Consider the following 19,938-nt stretch of genomic DNA (forward strand, 5'->3'; position numbering starts at 1 on the left):
TGTATTTCTGATATTCATGTAAAATGTTTTATTTGTGCACGTTTTTTTTCTACGAAATATTACATAATAACATGACTTTGCTTCATTTCTTAGAAAATAACTAGAATAATATGTTCATAATATATTCATAATGTACGAAAAAAATCGTACGGTCTTTAACGCTTAATGGCTGCGGAAGAAGCCGAGAAATCGCTTAGATGAGAGATACGAATAATAAAAATAAATGTATTAGTTTCCAAGTAACCAAAATACATCTAAGTTTGTTTATACACTGTTACACTATCGATATGATATTCGTGTAGCGTCTCTAAAAAGGATTTGCTGTATTAATATTCTATACCCTTGCTAAGCCGGACCGGATCACTTTGGGCTGAAATATATCACCGCATAGTATACGACCACGAAACTATACGAGTTGTTTATGATATATATATATGTGCTACCGAATTCACCCGTGTAGTTCGCCGGATTACGACTATAAATGTGCCTTTCCTGGAATACTGTTTACGAAATGAAATTTACCAAGAACTTGCAAAAGAAAATTACAATCTTTCATTTTTGAAGTTGCAACTAACATCTTTCATTAAGTACGTCTTAACAACTCTGTCTTGAACTGTAAAACTAAAATCTCGAGTTTACGTTAGGTTAGTTAACAGCATAAATAAATCGCTATAAGTTTAAAGTTTAAATATGAACGTTGGCTGAATTGCCTACCGAAACACTATTTTCATCCAAATAATATATTATTGCCGATTTTTATTTTGGGTTAGTCTCAAGTGGCAGCACTTCTATTTCAAATATCAAAGTATCTCATAAACATCTGGCGTCTAATATTATTATACATGATTTTTAGTATCATATATCTCATTTGTTCACAGGTTTTGCTTATTCGTGTTCACACTATTCACGATCATCGCCACAGTGGCAGTGTTGTTGTCGGCGCCACACATAATCGTGCAATGAGAGTAAACTGAGCGTCGGTCGCCGGCGCAGCGCAAAGAGAGAAATTTACACTTCGACGGTGTAATAGTTGTAAGACTGTTAGCGAGGCCAGTCGTTTTTAATTGTGTTTTTATAAAATATTTTCTTTATTTACCTTTGTCGATGTTATGTGCATTTTCATGTTTTTTGTGTCTTCATCATCATTTCTAGCACAGCAACAGAGTTCACAGCTTGACATGAGGTTACCCCAAGGAATTCCTGGATGACCGGTTGGAAGCGGCCTGCATACAGTGTGTTTCTGTTTTGCATTGTCATCATCATTATCAGTTATCGATGATCTACTGTTGAGTATAGAACTTTTATCTACATTAACTTAATCAGTCCACTCAGTTGCATATCTAAATCCGTCTACCGTAATTAATTCTATTAGGTAGGTACATAATCTTTACATTGATTTATAAAGTTGATACTTTAATTATGAACATTCACTGAAATTTGTCATTTTGTTCTATTTTATATCAGATAATCCAACGCGCATCTGGTTCACCACTGCCACATTGGTATATTTCAATGTTTTTTGAATTTCAATTCGAGTGGTCTCGATAATATATCTATGTATAAACTATATCTTACGCGGCTCAAACGCACACGTCTCCTTAATGTCGAAAGACGGTAAATATAAATCAATACGTTAAATAGAATGTTAAGTCCAACATATTATAAAAAGATTGTGATGTTGAACTAGGGTGTTATACAGAATAAATGTTGACGAGTATAATTTGTTACATATAATTATATTTCTAATTGATACTGTTAAAGGTTTGGGTTAAAGGAAAGGAATGTTAGCTTTGATTTTGTGTGTCAGGTGTTTCAAGATCTTAAGAGAATTTCTAATAAATATTATATAACGATTACGTATGTGAATTAACACAGAAAATAGACTAACAATTTAGTTCTATATCTAAATATCAGGATCGTTCCAATGACATGGCAGGTGCGTAGTAATGACTAGACCATGCATTCAAGTTTCATTAAGGGCTGTCTGATCATAAACGACATTACGTAGGTCAAGAAAAAAATAATGGAAATTTATGAATTGGACCACAGAACACTGAAGCTTCGTTACCGACACGGACGTGTGTGATCAAGTTCGTATACAAAGTAGACTTGTAAGAAAACACGAGAGCCTACCATGTCCTAGACACGGCCCTGATGTGTGGGGATAGACTTAAGTTTCTACAAAGTTGTCCATAACGAGAATGGATGTAATTGTGTCTATACGTAAATCGAAAAGTTTGATGATCTCGTTTTTTATGTCGTCTGTGTAAGGCGTGCTAAATTTTGATGAAGTTATAAGTATATTTGAAAATAGGGTCCTAAATAGTGTTCGATCGAAACAGGATTTTCAGCCAAAATGAAAAACAAATAAGTAAAAAAAAATTAGTACATATTTTACCCGTTTAACAAAGTCTTAGTAACTTATGTGAACATCAACAAAATGTAATCGTTAAAGTAATCGTGGTAACATTAATGTAATATATTATATTATGTGAACGACATACCGAATTTAAGCGTGGCCGGAAATTCTGTCGATTTTTGGGCCTAAAAATCTTTGACCTTTCAAAATCAAATCCTTGGTCGGACACTAGTCGTAATTAAGATCTTATAGGAAAGGCTCCATAGTTTGTAAACCAAGTTTGTAATAGTATCCTTTTAATAAACAAATGAGGGATCACACACGTGGACATTACTTTAGGGTAAGTAATGTACATAACATGAAGGATCAATATTGGTATAGACAAAAGATAGCTTAGAGTACATTAGACAACTGAAGAAGGACGAAGTTTCAAGCTAAATCAGTTGGAAATTAAATTTGGAACAGGAATTGCAAAAAGTGATGGAATTGATGAGTCAGCAATTAAAAGAACCAGTAGAATTAGTGAGTTTTACTGATAAAGATTAATACAGTCTGATAACCAATTAATTTGATAAATTACGGAATAAATCTAATAACGAGAGACGATTTGTTATTGATAGAATGTAATGTAAAATTTATGTCGATAGTTACGTTCATATGACAGCGATTAGCGTGAAATTGTGATGTGCATAAAGTTATCATTTTTTTGTTTTCCAGTATTTCGTATTTCTTTGGCAAAGCTCTCTATTTAAATTATCACCGTTTAACAACCGCTAAAGCTTGATACACATATTGGCCGATGAGATATAGAAATATATCTATATCTATTCTAAAATACTTATACCTATGTTACATACGTCTTTTTCCATTCATTATGCCATTTAATGTGTAAAAATTTCGCTCTTTCGGCTGTCATATCTACTCACACGTATATGCAATGGTAAATTAATATATTCGTAGAACACACGCAACCTATCACATTTATTGGCCGATTGTTTCAAATAGAAAAAGTTGTAGGAAAAAAATATACAAAAAACGCTGCAGTATCAGTAACTAGTTAATAATTATAGTTGTAAAACACGTAACTTTATTAATAATTGTGTAAATATCGCGATGTGTATTTTGTACATAAAGTTTAGAAAATGCGGAAAAAGACTTAATGTTATTTCACAAATTAGAACGTTGCTACGATAATGTAGTGTTTTTGTCATTATTTATTTTGAGGTTATGAAACTCAGCGTTCGGATATCATTTGGCGAATTTTTGGTAATACGATGTGGACGTCTCGAAATAACATGTTGACATATTTATCAGAGCAGAAAATGAACTGTCCGCGTATTGAAAGGCAATTTATCTTTTTATGAGCATTATATATATTTTTTTATTTAACTACAATTGAGTTGCGGAAACTTTATCGGGTTTGGGAAGTCAGAATCGCGGATTTGAAGTTTGTGAACAACAACAATCTCTTTTAATTGTTTATTTATGTGTACTTATTTAGCTTTTTTAATTCGATCAACTCACAAAAATTCGTCAAGATTTCCACTATTAGAGCCCTTATTACTTGTAGGAGCTATATTGTAACTAAGTAGGAGTATTATTTAATGAAAATACATTATAATTCACATCTTATCTATGTCCGTTCCTCGATTTCACTCTTATAGATGTCGTGATAGCCTAGTTAGTGTTGTGTCCCTTTAAGCTATACTAAGTATCATAAGAAAGCTCACTAAATAGTCGACTAATTAAATAAATACGTCTCGGTGTGTTCTTTCAAATCAACTTTTGGATATAAACGTTTTGTTTTTCATAGATTTATTTTGAGTGCGATTGTATGCGTATGTATAACTATCCTGCCATTTTCTAAGAAATAAATATTACATGAGAGAACGCTGTGTGTAGGTACTTTTATAGCGGATAATTGATTTGATTCTCAGAAAATGGCGCGTTCGAATAAGATTTTTTTCTTCAACATTTCTATTGATTCTAGGAGAAAAAAAAGTACATTGTATTAATTTCTGTTAACATTTATTAATATTTACTACTATTTATTACGGTCCTTTTGCAATTACCTTTGTTATAATACCGTGTGGTGCTCAAATAATATCATTATAATATTATTTTAGGACATTTTCCTTTGTTCATTATATAAAATCAATACTTATTGATGTTACAACTTTTTTAATTATATCAAAATTATATTGATTTTAATATCAAATACCCAAATTATTAAATATTTATCAATAAATTTGTTATTGATTTAAATGTATTATTATATTATACTATGTGTAAAATTCCATTCGGAAGTGATAAGGAAATGAAATTATAAAATTAATTGATATGTTTAATTAGATTTGTTAGTGCCAAAACATAGGGTTTATAAATATTGAAATTAAGTTGGGTTATAGGGGTATAAATAACAGATAAAGTTGAGAATTTTATTGTAAAAAATAAAAACGAATTAGGGTGTTTGTTAACATATAATTTAATGTTAACGTTTGGTCGGACGGCAGACGAGGGCCGACCAGCCAATTTTAAAACTTTTTTCTTTTAAAAAATAAACGAGAGGTTGTGAAAACGATTGTTAGGGCTTCGTCTGCGGTCCGAACTTTGATAAAATAAAACAAATGTATAAAAGTAACGTAGAAAATGTTCTACATAAAACGAAACAATCGCCTGTACGGGACCGGGTAGACGTAACTTACATACACAACTGTCAAAAGCATACATCGATCTGTAGGTCGCACCTTATTTTCATATCTTCTATGTAATTCACTGGAATGTGCTTAATTTTTATAACTGTTTAGCTGTTTTAGACATAGTTGCGGAAATATCTCATATATACCACATTTACAGGCCTCTTTGAAAACCATCATAATAATGATATAATTAAAAATGAATAGGCCCAAAATTTAAGCCTATCCAAATGTTGTACCAATTGTTATGATCCAGATTCAATAATAATAATTTGGGCAATATTTGTTAAAATTTTATAAGTGAAATAATCTTACATCTTTTCGCCTTAAAGTTTCTTTACCAATAAAATCATATAATAAATATTTTTAGTTACTTTTTTGATGCAACTATGTCTAAAAATGACTTATATCTATTACCTCTATCCGAATTTCACTACACTGAGGAACCATTTTACACAAATATTTAATCTACTCTCTACTCGAAACATTATTTTGTATGTCTGTATGATCATATATATACATGGATCGTGAATTTAATCACTAATCTAATTAAATATTATCAAATTATTAAATATTTAACTGAAACTATGCTATTACAAGAATTCTCATTACTATTTAAACATTCCAATGTCCACAATGCTTAATATTCTTTTATAAAAAATCTCCGTTTTTGACAAGAACGTAAAAATATATATTTGTAGCCATCTATTGTTTTTATTTATGTCATACAGACATACATTCAAATAAATATTGCACAACAGAAACTAAATGCTTTAATCGTAAAACAGGTATTTTGGAGTTCCATGTACATTTCTAATCCAGAATGCTGTAGTTTAAGATTTGGATTCTATAATTGGGTTTCATTAACACTTTTCTCACATTCTCTTGTACCATTTTACATGCAAGCAAATTAATTGACAATTATACCAACATAAAATAGGTTTTACCACTTCTGCTATAAGTAACTAATAAAAAATATATATATACAGAAAAAACTCGATATCCATCTGTCTTTGTACGGAAACGGAGTTTTGAGTCGAATTTTTATTAATCTTTTTATTTATTTAATATGTATAAAAAAGAATAATTTTGCTCATCCTGTCATTGAGTTTGAATTTTTCAACTTTCAACAAAAATTCAAACAAAATAACATTTAAGTTAAAATCGATTATACGATATATAAATATATCGTTTATTGTTTTTTTGAAATATTGTTAAAATAGGTCCATAAATGGCTCTCTATATGTAAATTATAATAAAGAACATGGTTGGTTGAATAAATATGACTCATATATGAGGCTTGCTATGCCATATTTGATTGCGAATGCAAAGTAGAAAACAAAACATCACGCTATATTCTTATCATACACGCTTCAGTCATGCTTGCTAGTCGGCCATCGTAACATATGTATAGCCTTCAGTTTAACAAGGGAAATTTTACAAAAGCAATCACAGGGTTTTCCTTTAATTACTACTTAATTGAAAATAAAAAAATAACACGGACAGGCCTCTCAAAATTTGGGCCTATTTAATATAGGCCAAAAATTTTCAAGTAGTTTATTAATATATCTCACTTATATCATAGGCACTTGTTTAATAAAAACTGAGAAAACAAATATCAAACTAATTCTATAAATACAAAATTATATTTGGACAGTAGAAATCATTATTTCTATTCACAATAGATATAGTAAAGTTATTATCATTACTTCGGAAATGAAACAAAACTCGATTCAGTTTAGATTAGCTTTATTTAGACTTTACAGACTGTACTCGTGTTGGTAATCTCTAAATCGATTGTGTTATCTGATGAACCGATGCAAAAAGTCATGGGGCAACCCTATTTCACCCGGAAACTTTTGGGATAGCCCTAGGGACTCTGCTTTCGCGAAATTTCCCTGTGGAAGGAGGAAACTCTACGATCGCTCGAATATTGACCAACAGATGTATCATTCCACTTTATCACATACTCCATATTGTGTTCCTGTGGCTTAAATAGTCAGATAATAAAATTAAATTAATAAATATGACTGCAGTAAGTAAATAAATATTGCCGAGCGTTTGTGTAAGATTTATAATGAAAAGCCCCTATGGAGGTTTTTATAATAGATGAAAAACTTAATGCAAAGGTAAATTTGTAACATAAAATTCAACGGGTAAACGTATTCGTTAAAATTGACTATCGTAAGTAGCATTCGATTTGTATAAAACTAAAATAAATTAAAGCAATCTGATTTATACTATTTTGTCGTTTTTTTTTTATTCCCACTTACGACGATAAACCTTTTAAGCTGCCGTCAATTAAACCGGGTAACTACCCGTGGAAAAAGGTTAGTAACGGTTAATTAACAAAAGCACGATGTTCAAAAACGTTAGGTCTTTTAAAGTTCTTGTCTAGAATTATTACAATACTCAGCGTCCTATATGAGCGACAAAAAGGTAAGCCAACGTAATATGGGAAAATATATTCTATATCAAATATAACATTGTTTCAGTTTAATTTATATATTCCTTTGTCACTAAGTTGACGCTTTCAGAACTAATATTCCACTGGTGGCTATGAATGCATGTGAGCCACATAGTGTCACACAATGTGACACAAATCATACAATGTAATGTTTCAAAAGGGGCCGAATATCAATAGGTAAGCTTTGTTCAAGGTGAGACAATTACGAGAGATACGTTTGTATGGCAGAATTTGAAAAAGTAACGTAAGATCTCTGGGCTCCGACGCCCAATGGCAGTAACTGGCAAAACGGTAAGATGAGAGGGGGAATCAATGATATAAATAAAATCGGTGATTTTACAACCGTTACAGGTGTATATAAAATAATTAGGTGTATGAATTATACATAATAATTATAATAATAAATATATATAAGGATAAATCACACAGATTGAGTTAAGTCCAAAGTAAGTTCGAGACTTGTGTTATGGGATACTAACTCAACGATACTATATTTTATAACATATACATATACTTATAGATAAACACCTAAGACCCAGGTTAATCTGAAAAAGATTATTTTCCATCTTGACCTGACCTGAGATCGAACCTGGGACTCCAGTGTAGTTGTCCGCCATGATCCCGAAACTTTGGAGGATTTGGTATACATCGATGATCTTTCATTTGCCGACCTCGGTGGCGCAGTGGTAAAGTTCTTGCCACTGGACCGAGAGGTCCCGGGTTCGATCCCCGGTCGGGTCATGATGGAAAATGATCTTTTTCTGATTGGCCCGGGTCTTGGCTGTTTATCTATATATGTATTTGTTATAAAATATAGTATCGTTGAGTTAGTATCCCATAACACAAGTCTCGTACTTACTTTGGGGCTGGCTCAATCTGTGTGATTTGTCCTAATATATTTATTTATTTATTATATTTATTCATTCCGGTAAATAAAAGCGCTAATATATACTATGCAATGTTCGCATAATCGCATCGCATTCGTGTCGGCATGTGTCTGAATTCGGCGGTAGTCTGAAGCTGGCATAGGCCACAGAGGTCGTCGAAATCGGTTATAATCTACGTATAATTCTGACCAGGAACTTTTTACTCCATGACTATAGTTTTGGTTCACTATAGGGATATCTACAAACACGTATTTTGCTTACGAGAAATGTGCAAAGCTAAATACGCGAACATAACAGCAATAAACCTTTTTTATAACGTTATTTTGAAAAGGTTACTGTTCGCTGTACTTTCTTCACAGAAAATAAACCCCAAAACGAAGTAGTTGATGGATATTTTTCCTCCGGGTTACCTTTTGTGCCGACGACGCCTTAATTTTTCAATGTGACTTGAAAATATTAATACGGGAACAGTGGAATGAAAGGTTAATAAATATTTAGTGTAGGGTTGGCTACCGGTTGAAAATATCACTTTTTAATGGCAAATTATGGTATTTTAAGTTACATTCATTATATTACACGTCTATATATTTTGTAAATAATAACTTTATGGTATTTTAAGTTACATTCATTATATTACACGTCTATATATTTTGTAAATAATAACTTATATTTTATAATTTCATAACTATTTTATTCAAAATAATTATTTAATGCACTAAATGAAATAATTATATTTGTTAGCATTCGCACTTGATTTCGTCTGAGTGGAATATACATATGATGGAGCGCCAATTACAAACCACTCAGAGAAAACATAAGATATTTATTCGTTCTAGAAAGGTTCTATTAATATATTTTCCCTATATTTCAGTAATAGTATTATATCAATCTGTATGTTGTACTGAGTCTCTGTAAAATCGACCGCATGTCAAGTTACTCTGTGCGGATCTCCAAGTCGCGGTTAATAGAGGTGAATTTGCAACGAATTTTGCTAGGCTGATGTGCCTGTCGACTGTACAATAATAAACCTAAATTACCGCCACAAAAATATGTAAATGACAAAAAACTTCACCCGAACTGAAAGCATTTTTTCAGCCCCTTCATCGTGCCCTTAAAATTGCTCTTTACTTCACTATGAGACCCTCGACTCTTAGATTTTATCTCTGTCTCCGAGACTCCAAGTAAGTTGAGGCTGAAACTGGTCTTTTTCAGCCTTATTCAACAACTGTAGCTATTATATTTATCCTTATATAAAATATAAAAGAAGACCCCCGTAGAAGTGTCGCATCTATCAGTCTGAATGAACATGATAAACTCGAAAAACTACTTATTGTCAAACTACTAGTGTAAATATTTATTGTCAATATCTCGGGTTCTAAGCAACATATCACGATGAAATTAATATTAGATTTTAAGTTAGACCTACCGCTATACAACTTAAAAAAGTGCATCAAATTTCATCCAATAGTTTTTACGTTTTGCGTGAACATAGCCCACTTACAGTTTTATTATATAAAATTATATCTATAGAATAGATATAGATGAAATCTGAAGGAAATTGGCTGAAGTCTGGACATTTTTGTAAATGGCCAGGTTGGTGCTCACTTGGAGTTCCTGTGAAGTTATGACACGCCAGCGACAGGTGTGAAGATATTGCTATCTGACAGAGGGAATCGATCCGGACCGGCGGATGACACGGCGATTTCTGGAACTCCTTTAAGTGAGAGACACACTGACTATATTACTGTTTCGATCAGCTTTTGAGAATTATACCTAACTAGCTGCGCCCCGGGGCTTCACTGCCGTGGGAATTTCAGAATAAAAAGTACCCTATGTGTTATTCCAGGTTATTTTCTAACCGTGTACCAAATTTTATAACAATCGGTTCACTAGATAATGCATGAAGAGGTTTGTTACCTCTTCATGCATTATCTAGTGTCAGTCAAAACTTACTTTCGCATTTATAATACGAGTATTAGTTAGGATTGGGATTCACTCTTAAAGTATATAAACGAGAAATGTATATCTTTGGAACTGTATATAATCTGAAGAATCTTTTCATTTCATACTCATTCATAGTACCTAAATGTACACAGAGGATAAACATATGGTTAATTAAAGTGTAACTCTAGGGAATAAAAGCGTAGTTTTTTTTCAAATGTGTGTCTCTACGGGGAAAGTTTATGTGTAGGGATTCAACCTCGCTTATGCCCGTTTGCTATCGTATGCCAATATATGCATTTCTTTGAAAAGTTCCAAGAGTTAGACTTTCCATTTCTTTTATTTATGGATTTCCCGAAATTGACACAAGTTGCGTTGGGCTTTACATCATTGTATGATACCACTCGACGCTCGAAGTTGTGACCGCTCGATCGATGCAATATTTTTAAGTGAGGGTAAACAAACGCACACCGAACACTTAATAATAGTGAGACGCAAATTTGTACGCGCATACCGAACATAGATTTTGTTGTTTAGATTTAATTGTGTTGTTCTCATGTGAAGTGAATTTGTTCTAATTCTTAATGAGAATAAATATCTTAAACCAGAAAAGGGAATAATAGAGTGAATAGGGAAAATCTTATAGTAAATTAACTTAACTCAAGAACTACCTACCTATCTAACCTATCCTAGGTTTCACCGTAAAATTTACGTTAACTTTCTTGTGAGCAGAAAAATGCAAAATACGATCTTGTCAATCTTGTCTACACGTAGCGCCGGTTAAAACCATGGATTGAGAAAAGTGCCCTAAGCGCGGTTAAAAACCATTGTTAAACACACCGACGTGCAAAAGTGCCTGCGAAGCTCCAATTTCTGAATGAATGCTTTGCATTTAACGTCACCAAACAGAATTGCGCTCTATGTAGCTCAAGCCTTAGTTTACGGAGGCTAAGGTGTTGATTCCGCCTTTTTTGGCGCTGACAATTTTATCGCAGTCAGGATTTCTGGAACGCTGCTTCTGAGAAGTGGTGTAACTTTGTAAAACTAGATACTGGTGTATAAAATATTTGGGGTCCACACCAAGTAAATATAGTGTTTACGTTTTATTTTTCTAAATGGTCAGTTAAGTAACAAACGCCACTGGGATTACAATCAACTTTTACGGAACGATTCTAATGCAACTGAGTGTTCATATTAGGAACCTAAAATTAATTGCATTCATACTAAAAATTAACTCGTTGCAGATCAGTTTAGGTCGCAAAGTTGATTGCGTTAAGATATGATAATAATCCAGGTCATGCCATTCTCGCCGGAACTTGGAAGAAGGGGCCTATGAAGTGTTAGCTTTTTATTTCTGGTTGCATCTTTGCCGAGTCGGCTCAAAGCTCGAGACATGCGTAAAACATAAACGTATACTGTGGCCGCGATTTTACGATCTGCCTGGCGTAAATCCATGGGAATGTTACTTGTATTATTGCTTGTATGTAATAATGATATAAGAGCTGATATACATTGAAATAAAATATAAATATATAGGGACAGATCACACAGATTGAGTTAGCCCCAAGGTTAGATCGAGACTTGTGTTATGGGATACTAATTATAAATATATAAATAAATATAAATATATAAGGACAAATCACACAGATTGAGCTAGCCCCAAAGTAAGTTCTAGACTTGTGTTTTGGGAAGTATCCCATAACACAAGTCTAGAACTTACTATCGTTGAGTTAGTAAACTCAACGATACTATATTTTTATAACAAATACACATATAGATAAACATCCAAGACCCGGGCCAATCAGAAAAAGATCATTTTCCATCATGACCCGACCGGGGATCGAACCCGGGACCTCTCGGTTCAGAGGCAAGCACTTTACCACTGCGCCACCGAGGTCGTCGATACTATATTCTATAACATAATATAGACAAATATCCAAGAACCAGGTCAATTTAAAAAAGATCACTTTTCGTGTTGACCCCGAGGATCGAACCCGGGACCTCTAGTATAGCGGTCCGGCATGATGACCATTAGGCCACGTCGTCATATGCTGTCTTTTTAGCTGAATATCCCATAAGTCTTATTATTTGAAATGAAAATTATTAATTAAATTATGTGACGAAAAAAGTTCTCAGTTCAGGGTCCAAGTGTTCCCTGAGCATAAGGGCACCCGGTGTCCGGCCCTCCAAAAGCTACGCCACAGCTTCTTATTCCGAAAACAATCGGTTTGCTAATGGAGTGATTGGACCGAAATGATTGCGTGGGCTTCTTTTCCGTTGGAAACTACAAAGCAATTCTTTTTACCCACGCGTTGACATGCTACACCAGCGGTCTTTTATGTGTAGCGGGTGGATTAGAAACTATTACGCAGTTTGACTATGGTGTCCGTTTCGAATAAATTGGACTGAATCATGAATTATATTTTTTATGTATTAAGACCTACAATCTACATTTGTTAATAAATAATAAATTGTTGACGTCTTTGGAGAAAAAGGCTGCGGTGAAGTTTGCGCCGCTTCTTCTTCACCTGCGCTTTGGAAGTCGGCGGTAGAATTTTCTTTTTTGACGTTATGTATACATCTTAAAGGACGATATACGTTTTGAATAAGATCCAGGATTCGCCCGCGATGGGTATTATACACCGAAACCTTCAGTATTAAACAATTAAAGAAAAAAATTTAAACCACCCGAACAAACATACATACAAACATACATACATACGTACATACGTACACACACACACCCACACATACATACATACATACATACATACATACATACATACATACATACATACATACATACATACATACATACATACATACATACATACATACATACATACATACATACATACGTACATACATAAACAAAAATCCCGCATAAAACTCCGTACAACATAAATATGTACAGACAGACAGCGGGAAGCGACTTTGTTTTATACTATATACTATGTAGTGAAGATGTAGCCCAATATACGCCACGTATCTCACTGTCAATTTATCTGAAGCAGTTTCTTGCTGCGCACTATAATATGCAAATCCGACGGCATGCACATGACGGCCGGCAAAAAGTTGCACTCTCCGACTGCACTACACATGGATTGACATATATATATACATATGCAGTGAATACAATTGGCTTTTGTGTATATGGGAGACAAAAAAAACTTTATTTTACTAGCAAAACCTTGTGGTATTTCTTCCGTCAAAGTTTTGGGATACTTCATAACACAAATCAATAATGTAAGAAATTCTAATTGGACTTTTACGTTAGAGGCTCGATTCTCATACAATTATATGTCCATTTCATCAATTCTCTGTTGTTTTTTTGAAAACCTTCAATATAGTTTAAGAGTTACACGTTTTTGTAATAAAGGCAAATAAATAAAATAAAAATAAACGCCACAGGCAATCATTATTTCTTCTCTCACATTAAAATTACATTTGTATTAAATAGAAAATAAAGTGAACCTTGCGGTTACAAAATAACGATCTATGTGAGAGACTGATGTCTGCAATGTGAAAATCTATATGCGGATCAAGGTCTCCAACGTCATAAGGCAGAGGAAGAAACCGCGATAACGTTTAGATGATTCCAAGCCTTAAAGTATATTGTACAAAAATATATCATGCAAGCGATTCGGCAATCAAGTCGCGTGGTGGTCATAATATAACCGGATATAGTCAAATATAACCAGATATAACCGGATTCAATAAGCGTGCGACACGAAAATCCAGATATAACCAGATTCAACAAGCGTGCGACACGAAGAATGTAACACAATTTTATGACTCTCTCTATCACTGTCTCTTGCTTACGTTATTAATTTAGACATGAAATAGTATTTGAGATAAAGTAAAAAATTAAAATAAATATCACATTATTTATTGACGTAATAAGTAACAGAGGAGAACAAATTGTTAAAAGAAAACTTTCAAAATGTGATTTCATTCCAAAATAGACTTATGAGTAAGAATAGAGATATAGGTATAACACAAAAATACAGTATAAAACTTTTTAAAGCCAATTTTTCATACTTTACTTAAAAAAGCATCAAATCAATTGCAAAGTTTACAAAAATCAAAAAGGAAACACGACTACTGTCTTTCTTTGCAGTTTACTTTCATTTAATCACGATTTTCCATATACATATATGTTTAAACATACAAGTTATTTCAATCTATGACCACCATTCATTTTGATATTTCATTCGATTATTTGGTCAAAATGTTAATAAAATATGCTCTATTCCATATTAATATTTTGACCAAATAATCATGTAATAATTCATATAATTAAAATTATGCGTCTTTTCAATCTAAATTGATACTCTCTTGGATTGTTTTATTAGATATCAAATTTTATGGGAAAGTTCCTTTTCGCGCCGATGCACGCACGAAGCCTCGTAACAATGCACGATTTGTATTTTTATATTGGCTAGTCGAAATATCGCCTAAAATGTGCATTATTCTTTTATTATATCTTGAGAAATACTTTGTACATTAAAGTGATTCGTTCACCGATGATACTAAAATTGTAAGATTCTTCAAAAAACCGCATCAAATCAAATGCAAAGTTCGGTGCAATTGTTTAAAATCATCGAACCACACCGCATTCCATCGCATATTTAATATCCATGATTCATACGGATCTGAAAAGAAAGGTTATTTTAGTTGCTTAACAAATCTATTTGATAAATTATTCCCGGTAAAGTGATGTCAAATTATGAAATTGCACACCACGGCCAAATTAAAAAAAAAACAATCCACCATTGGTCTTACTATGTTAGCATGGGTTTGGAATGCTTTTCTATTAAGTATTGTATTACAAAATGTTGTAAAATGTAATGTATTTTCTTTGGTATTTTATAATACGAGTACAATCTTTACTTATTACTTATTCATAAAAGATTCAATAAGCGTTCAATGTATATTATTTATAGCTATAAATTTGTCATATGAAATGTTAGCTACGAACACGCTTAAAATGAGACTCAACCTGTATACCCATAGTGGCACCATCTCATTTTTAACAATTTATTTTGTTTATTAGCGAAAACGATTACACACACACACACACACAGTCTACTATGAAGATTTTGGTGGCCACCGTTTTCGGTTTAGTAAACTGTGACTACATTGTATAATGGATATCTATAATACTCTGAAATAAATTCCTTTATCTAGTGTAGAATAATTTGGAAAGAGGATTTTTTAGTTTTCGCTAATAAACCAAAAAGAAATTGGTAACCATGTGACGGTGGCGCTAGTGTGCAGTTATGTCTCACCTTAAAAATCAAATTAAAAAAATCATAAATAAAGAAAATCAAATCAAAATAGAGAAAGCTTACAAGATAATCAACGTACTTACATTATGTACCTAAAAATCCAAGATTGCAGCAGAAGTTATGGTAAAAGTAGGTCTATTTGTTATTTACCAAATATCTTTTTCACTTGAGCAATGTATTTTGTAGGTTGTTTCGCAAATTCAACGATGCAATAAATTACAAAACCAAATAAAGCGAGAAAGATGATTGTACAGAATATGACTCCGCCACATACACCTATTGCGCCACTGCAGGTTCCACTTGTACACCTGGTGATGCTTTCGGCGCATCCTCCGCAGCAGGCTGCGCATGCGCGGCCGCAAGGGTCGCGGTCATGATCACAGTCATCGCCATCACCGAACTTACTGGAATAAATAATAAAATTCCAATTAATACTGGCCAAGACGACAACACTATCAGGAATCATCTTTCTATCTCATTTGTCTACGATAGCTCGTTGTTTTCAGTTTTCTTTGTTTTTGACCACAAGTGGAGGTGTTCTACTTATGGAATTAGTAGGTAGGTGCTTACTAAATCCATGGTTCTACTAATCAAGCCAATTAATTAATCAGCCAACTCTTGTTTGACAATGATTGCCAGTCACCATGACATGTTTTATCGCTATACAATAAATTATTTACAATGAGATTCGCAAATATTACTGAATCACAACAGGCAAATTGTGTGTGTTTAGAATAACATACTCGTATTAAGAGAAAAACAGTTTTATCAACATATTTTATTTACTATTAACATCATTCGGTATGTGCTACTCGTAACATAATTTTTGTTTCGTTGGTATGATTATGTAATATTAAAAAGGTTTGTAATTCACTTCATATTGGTTTAAAAAGTAAAAACAAAAGTTATGTAGGTACTTAATAATGATTTACAAGATCTTGTATAACTTTAGCTTCTTAAAGAATGTCGAACATACAAATTAAGAAGATAAATATGAGAAGAACACCGCGAAAACATAATACGATAAACTGCAAATTTAAGTTGTAATTATGTAATATTGAAATCTTTTATTTTGTGAAAATATTATATTTATTTTACATACAGATGGATGAAGCTGCAAGAGCAAAAATAGGTAATAAAAATTTAAAAAATTGAACACAAGTTGATACTTACATAATATACTTAAATGGTTTAATTTTCCATACAGCATTCATGTAGGTAAATTATGATTAAATTTCATATCGAATATTCTTTAAAGCGGTAATATAGGGGCAATGGACCGCGGTTGATAAGACCGGTGATGCAATAGAACAGAAGAAGAAGCGAAAGGAAAAAACCTACGACACAAGACAATGTTATACAATAAAATCCAAAGAATTCGCTACATTTGCCAACTCTTCTACTTTGCAAGATTCTAAGGATGATATCAGCACACCGTTGCCAAAACGTCATTGTTTGTTCACACGGTTCACACGGACCCGTTGCCCAAATATCCCGATCACAGACGTCACCGACGTCACTGAAAAGAAAGGTATATTAATTAATAGGTCATGACGACCGGCAAGGGTTGTCGGAGAGGCCAACAATGATTTAGCTTTTGTCCGCGTCTTCATGTAACTTTTGCCGGGATGTAAGGCTGTCCTTCTCTATGCTTCTAACTATATGTATGCAAAATTTCAAGAAGATTGGTTGAGTGGATACACTTTATTTAAAACAAGTCTAACGCATAATGAAATAGCAATATTGTGGATATTCATTTTGCTTGCCCGTTGCCATGGCCTGTCTGACAGTTGTCTTAACTTGAATTTTAATATCTTTCTCTGTTTGATATATGTAAAGAACCCAAGATAAGGGCGGCTGCATATAATTTTTTATACTAAACACATTATATAAGCAGATTTGAATCATGAAACTGAATTAGTTTAATTACAAAATTTAAAATCTATATATGTAAGTTGGTAATTTTGAAATATTTTATATGAAAAAAAAAAAGAATATGAGAAATAAAGTGTATTATAATAAATTTATTATGGCGGAGGAAATCGAGAAAGGTCTTACAGTTATAACATTATTATAGTTATCTTATTACATCACGTCGCAATGCCTCCGTGCCGTGGTTGGTTGACTGCTTCCGGCTGCGAAAAGTAAACTTGATGAAGTTCCAATTGAAAACTTGCGTTTATCATTCTTGGGTGAGTTTTGTAAGAAAACTGCTGCTTTGCTTTGGAATCGAAGAAACTCCGTCTAGTTAAGCTGGGCGGTTTTATTGTTGTTGATTATTATATTTATACGGTTGGTAAGTATTGGTTCTTGATTATATTCAATACGGCTAGGAGCGGGACACGGCTAATGGCCCTCTCCACAATCTTACACATAAATATATAACATATAATTCTTTGAATTATCTATAACCTATACCAGGTTATAGATAATTCAAAGTAGAAGATTATGAGAGACTGTGTTCAAGTAGCCCTTCCTCGAGGACTAAACTGATTTAAAACAATTTGAATCTTACCTTACTATAAGAATAGGGGATGAAAATATAGATGAAAGAATGTAGAGGTATGTACTTACATTTTATATACTGTTTGGAACACAAGAATCATAAATATAAACATTTTTCGCGCTCGGAGCGTGCGTCGACCTGTTACCATTATAAAATGATAATGTTATAAAAATGTAATTCACACGAGCGAAACTGCTGACATAAGCTAGTATCTATAGTTAAGGAATCATATTAGGTATTGTACATTGAAATAAACATTATTATTATTATTACAATAACTAAAACTACAAATGGGCGGCATTAATAAATCGTACAATTTATTAAAATTCAAGTTAAAAGAGAGGTAATGACGACTGGCAAGTATTGACAATACATACGAGTTTGTATAACGATATGACTCATGTATGGTCATTTACATCGACCCCCGCTGGCTTGGTGGAGGAGGAAATCAAGAAGGATCGTTTTGGTTGTAAATGTATAGAGTTAAAATTCCCCGTGTGCACCGTAACGCACCTACAAACAGGTTACCATTCTGCCATACGATTCTGTCGACATCCATGGCCTAATGGTCATCACGACGGACCGCTACACCGGAGGTCCCGGGTTTGAACCTCGGTCAGGTCAACATGGAAAATTATCTTTTTCACATTGACCTGGGTCTTGGATATTTATTTACATATATATAAATGTTATAGAATATAGTGTCGTTGAGTTAGTATCACATAACACAAGTCTCGAACTTACTTTGGGGGACTCAAGCTGTGTGATTTGTACCTATATACTTATATTTATTTATATTCATACGCTGGGCTAATATGGCAATTTCAAAAAGCTTGATAATTTGTTTCTACTGACGTAGCTGTGGGTATATATTTATAGATGTAATTAAACACACTGAATGTGTGTCTCTCATCTGAGCGTTTACCCCTTTTTTACTCTTCCCTACAATATCTATTTTTCCTCTCAACGTCACATGGTCTTCGGTATTCTTAGTATTCAGAGCATTGCCACGGTGCTTTTTTGACGTCAAGCCTGCTTTTTAGAGATTTCCTATCTGCTAGTACCAGGCAGAAGTGTTGTGATCTGACGTAAAAAAAACCTATCGTAAAAACGTAACTGTTTTGTAGTAGCTAGTAACTGCTTTGGCAACTTTTCCCGCCAAATTGCCAATGTGTAATTAGTATTTTACAAATAATATTTTTTGACTAAAGCTTTTATCGTCATAGTGAACGTGAAACACAATTTCAGGCCAATCGGCGAAAGATATATGTTCCGAAAATTATGTTTCATGATTCCACACGAAGAACTAGTTTCTTCGTGTAAAATTTACATTGCAAGTTAAATTTAAGCCTGTAGAATGACTTACCACATAGTATATATAACTTGATGACTGGTCGTAGAAGAGCTTCTGTTAATTCTTTACTGTAATCTCAATTTGATTTCTTAGAAAAATGTTCACACTTTCATTTTTCGAGAAAATAATAAATACATATTATAAATATTAAATACAAAAATAAATAAAAACACTGCTAGAATAACATTAGCATAGCCAAGGTGACATTGCACTTATTAATCTAAGAATAAAGTCTATTTTGAAAAAGAGGTTTAAAAACAATACATTATTTTTTTCGAAAATAAGTTAAAAAGCATATGTGACAAGTTTAACAAATCCATTTAAAAACAATACAGATATTCTATACGTGTTTTATGTAAATATTCACGCACGGATATCATACTAGTATTACAATTTATTTGCAACTATAATAAAATTTTATATGGACAATGATCTTT

General features: G+C 32.9%; 1 protein-coding gene and 1 long non-coding RNA gene across 5 annotated transcripts in view; one reads left to right on the plus strand and one right to left on the minus strand.

Moving 5' to 3' along the window:
• The window catches only part of nAChRalpha6 (nicotinic Acetylcholine Receptor alpha6), a 130,186-nt gene extending 122,888 nt beyond the window's left edge, over window positions 1–7,298 (plus strand). For all 4 annotated transcript variants that reach the window (XM_053753835.2, XM_053753818.2, XM_053753808.2 and 1 more), the window contains one exon: window positions 879–7,298. In XM_053753835.2, the coding sequence (XP_053609810.1) occupies window positions 879–963 (85 nt within the window). In that variant the 3' untranslated portion in view covers window positions 964–7,298. The remainder of the gene's footprint in view (window positions 1–878) is intronic.
• A 6,453-nt stretch (window positions 7,299–13,751) lies between these two features.
• LOC128677136 (uncharacterized) lies at window positions 13,752–19,700 on the minus strand. Its single transcript, XR_008405505.1, has 4 exons — window positions 19,514–19,700; window positions 16,815–17,160; window positions 15,725–16,045; window positions 13,752–15,005 (listed from the first exon to the last, which is right to left on the minus strand). It is a non-coding gene; the product is annotated as an uncharacterized LOC128677136 (long non-coding RNA).
• Between the last annotated feature and the right edge of the window lie 238 nt (window positions 19,701–19,938).

The sequence above is a fragment of the Plodia interpunctella genome, chromosome 2 (assembly GCF_027563975.2).
Source record: "Plodia interpunctella isolate USDA-ARS_2022_Savannah chromosome 2, ilPloInte3.2, whole genome shotgun sequence".
NCBI classification, from domain to species: Eukaryota; Metazoa; Arthropoda; class Insecta; order Lepidoptera; family Pyralidae; genus Plodia; species Plodia interpunctella.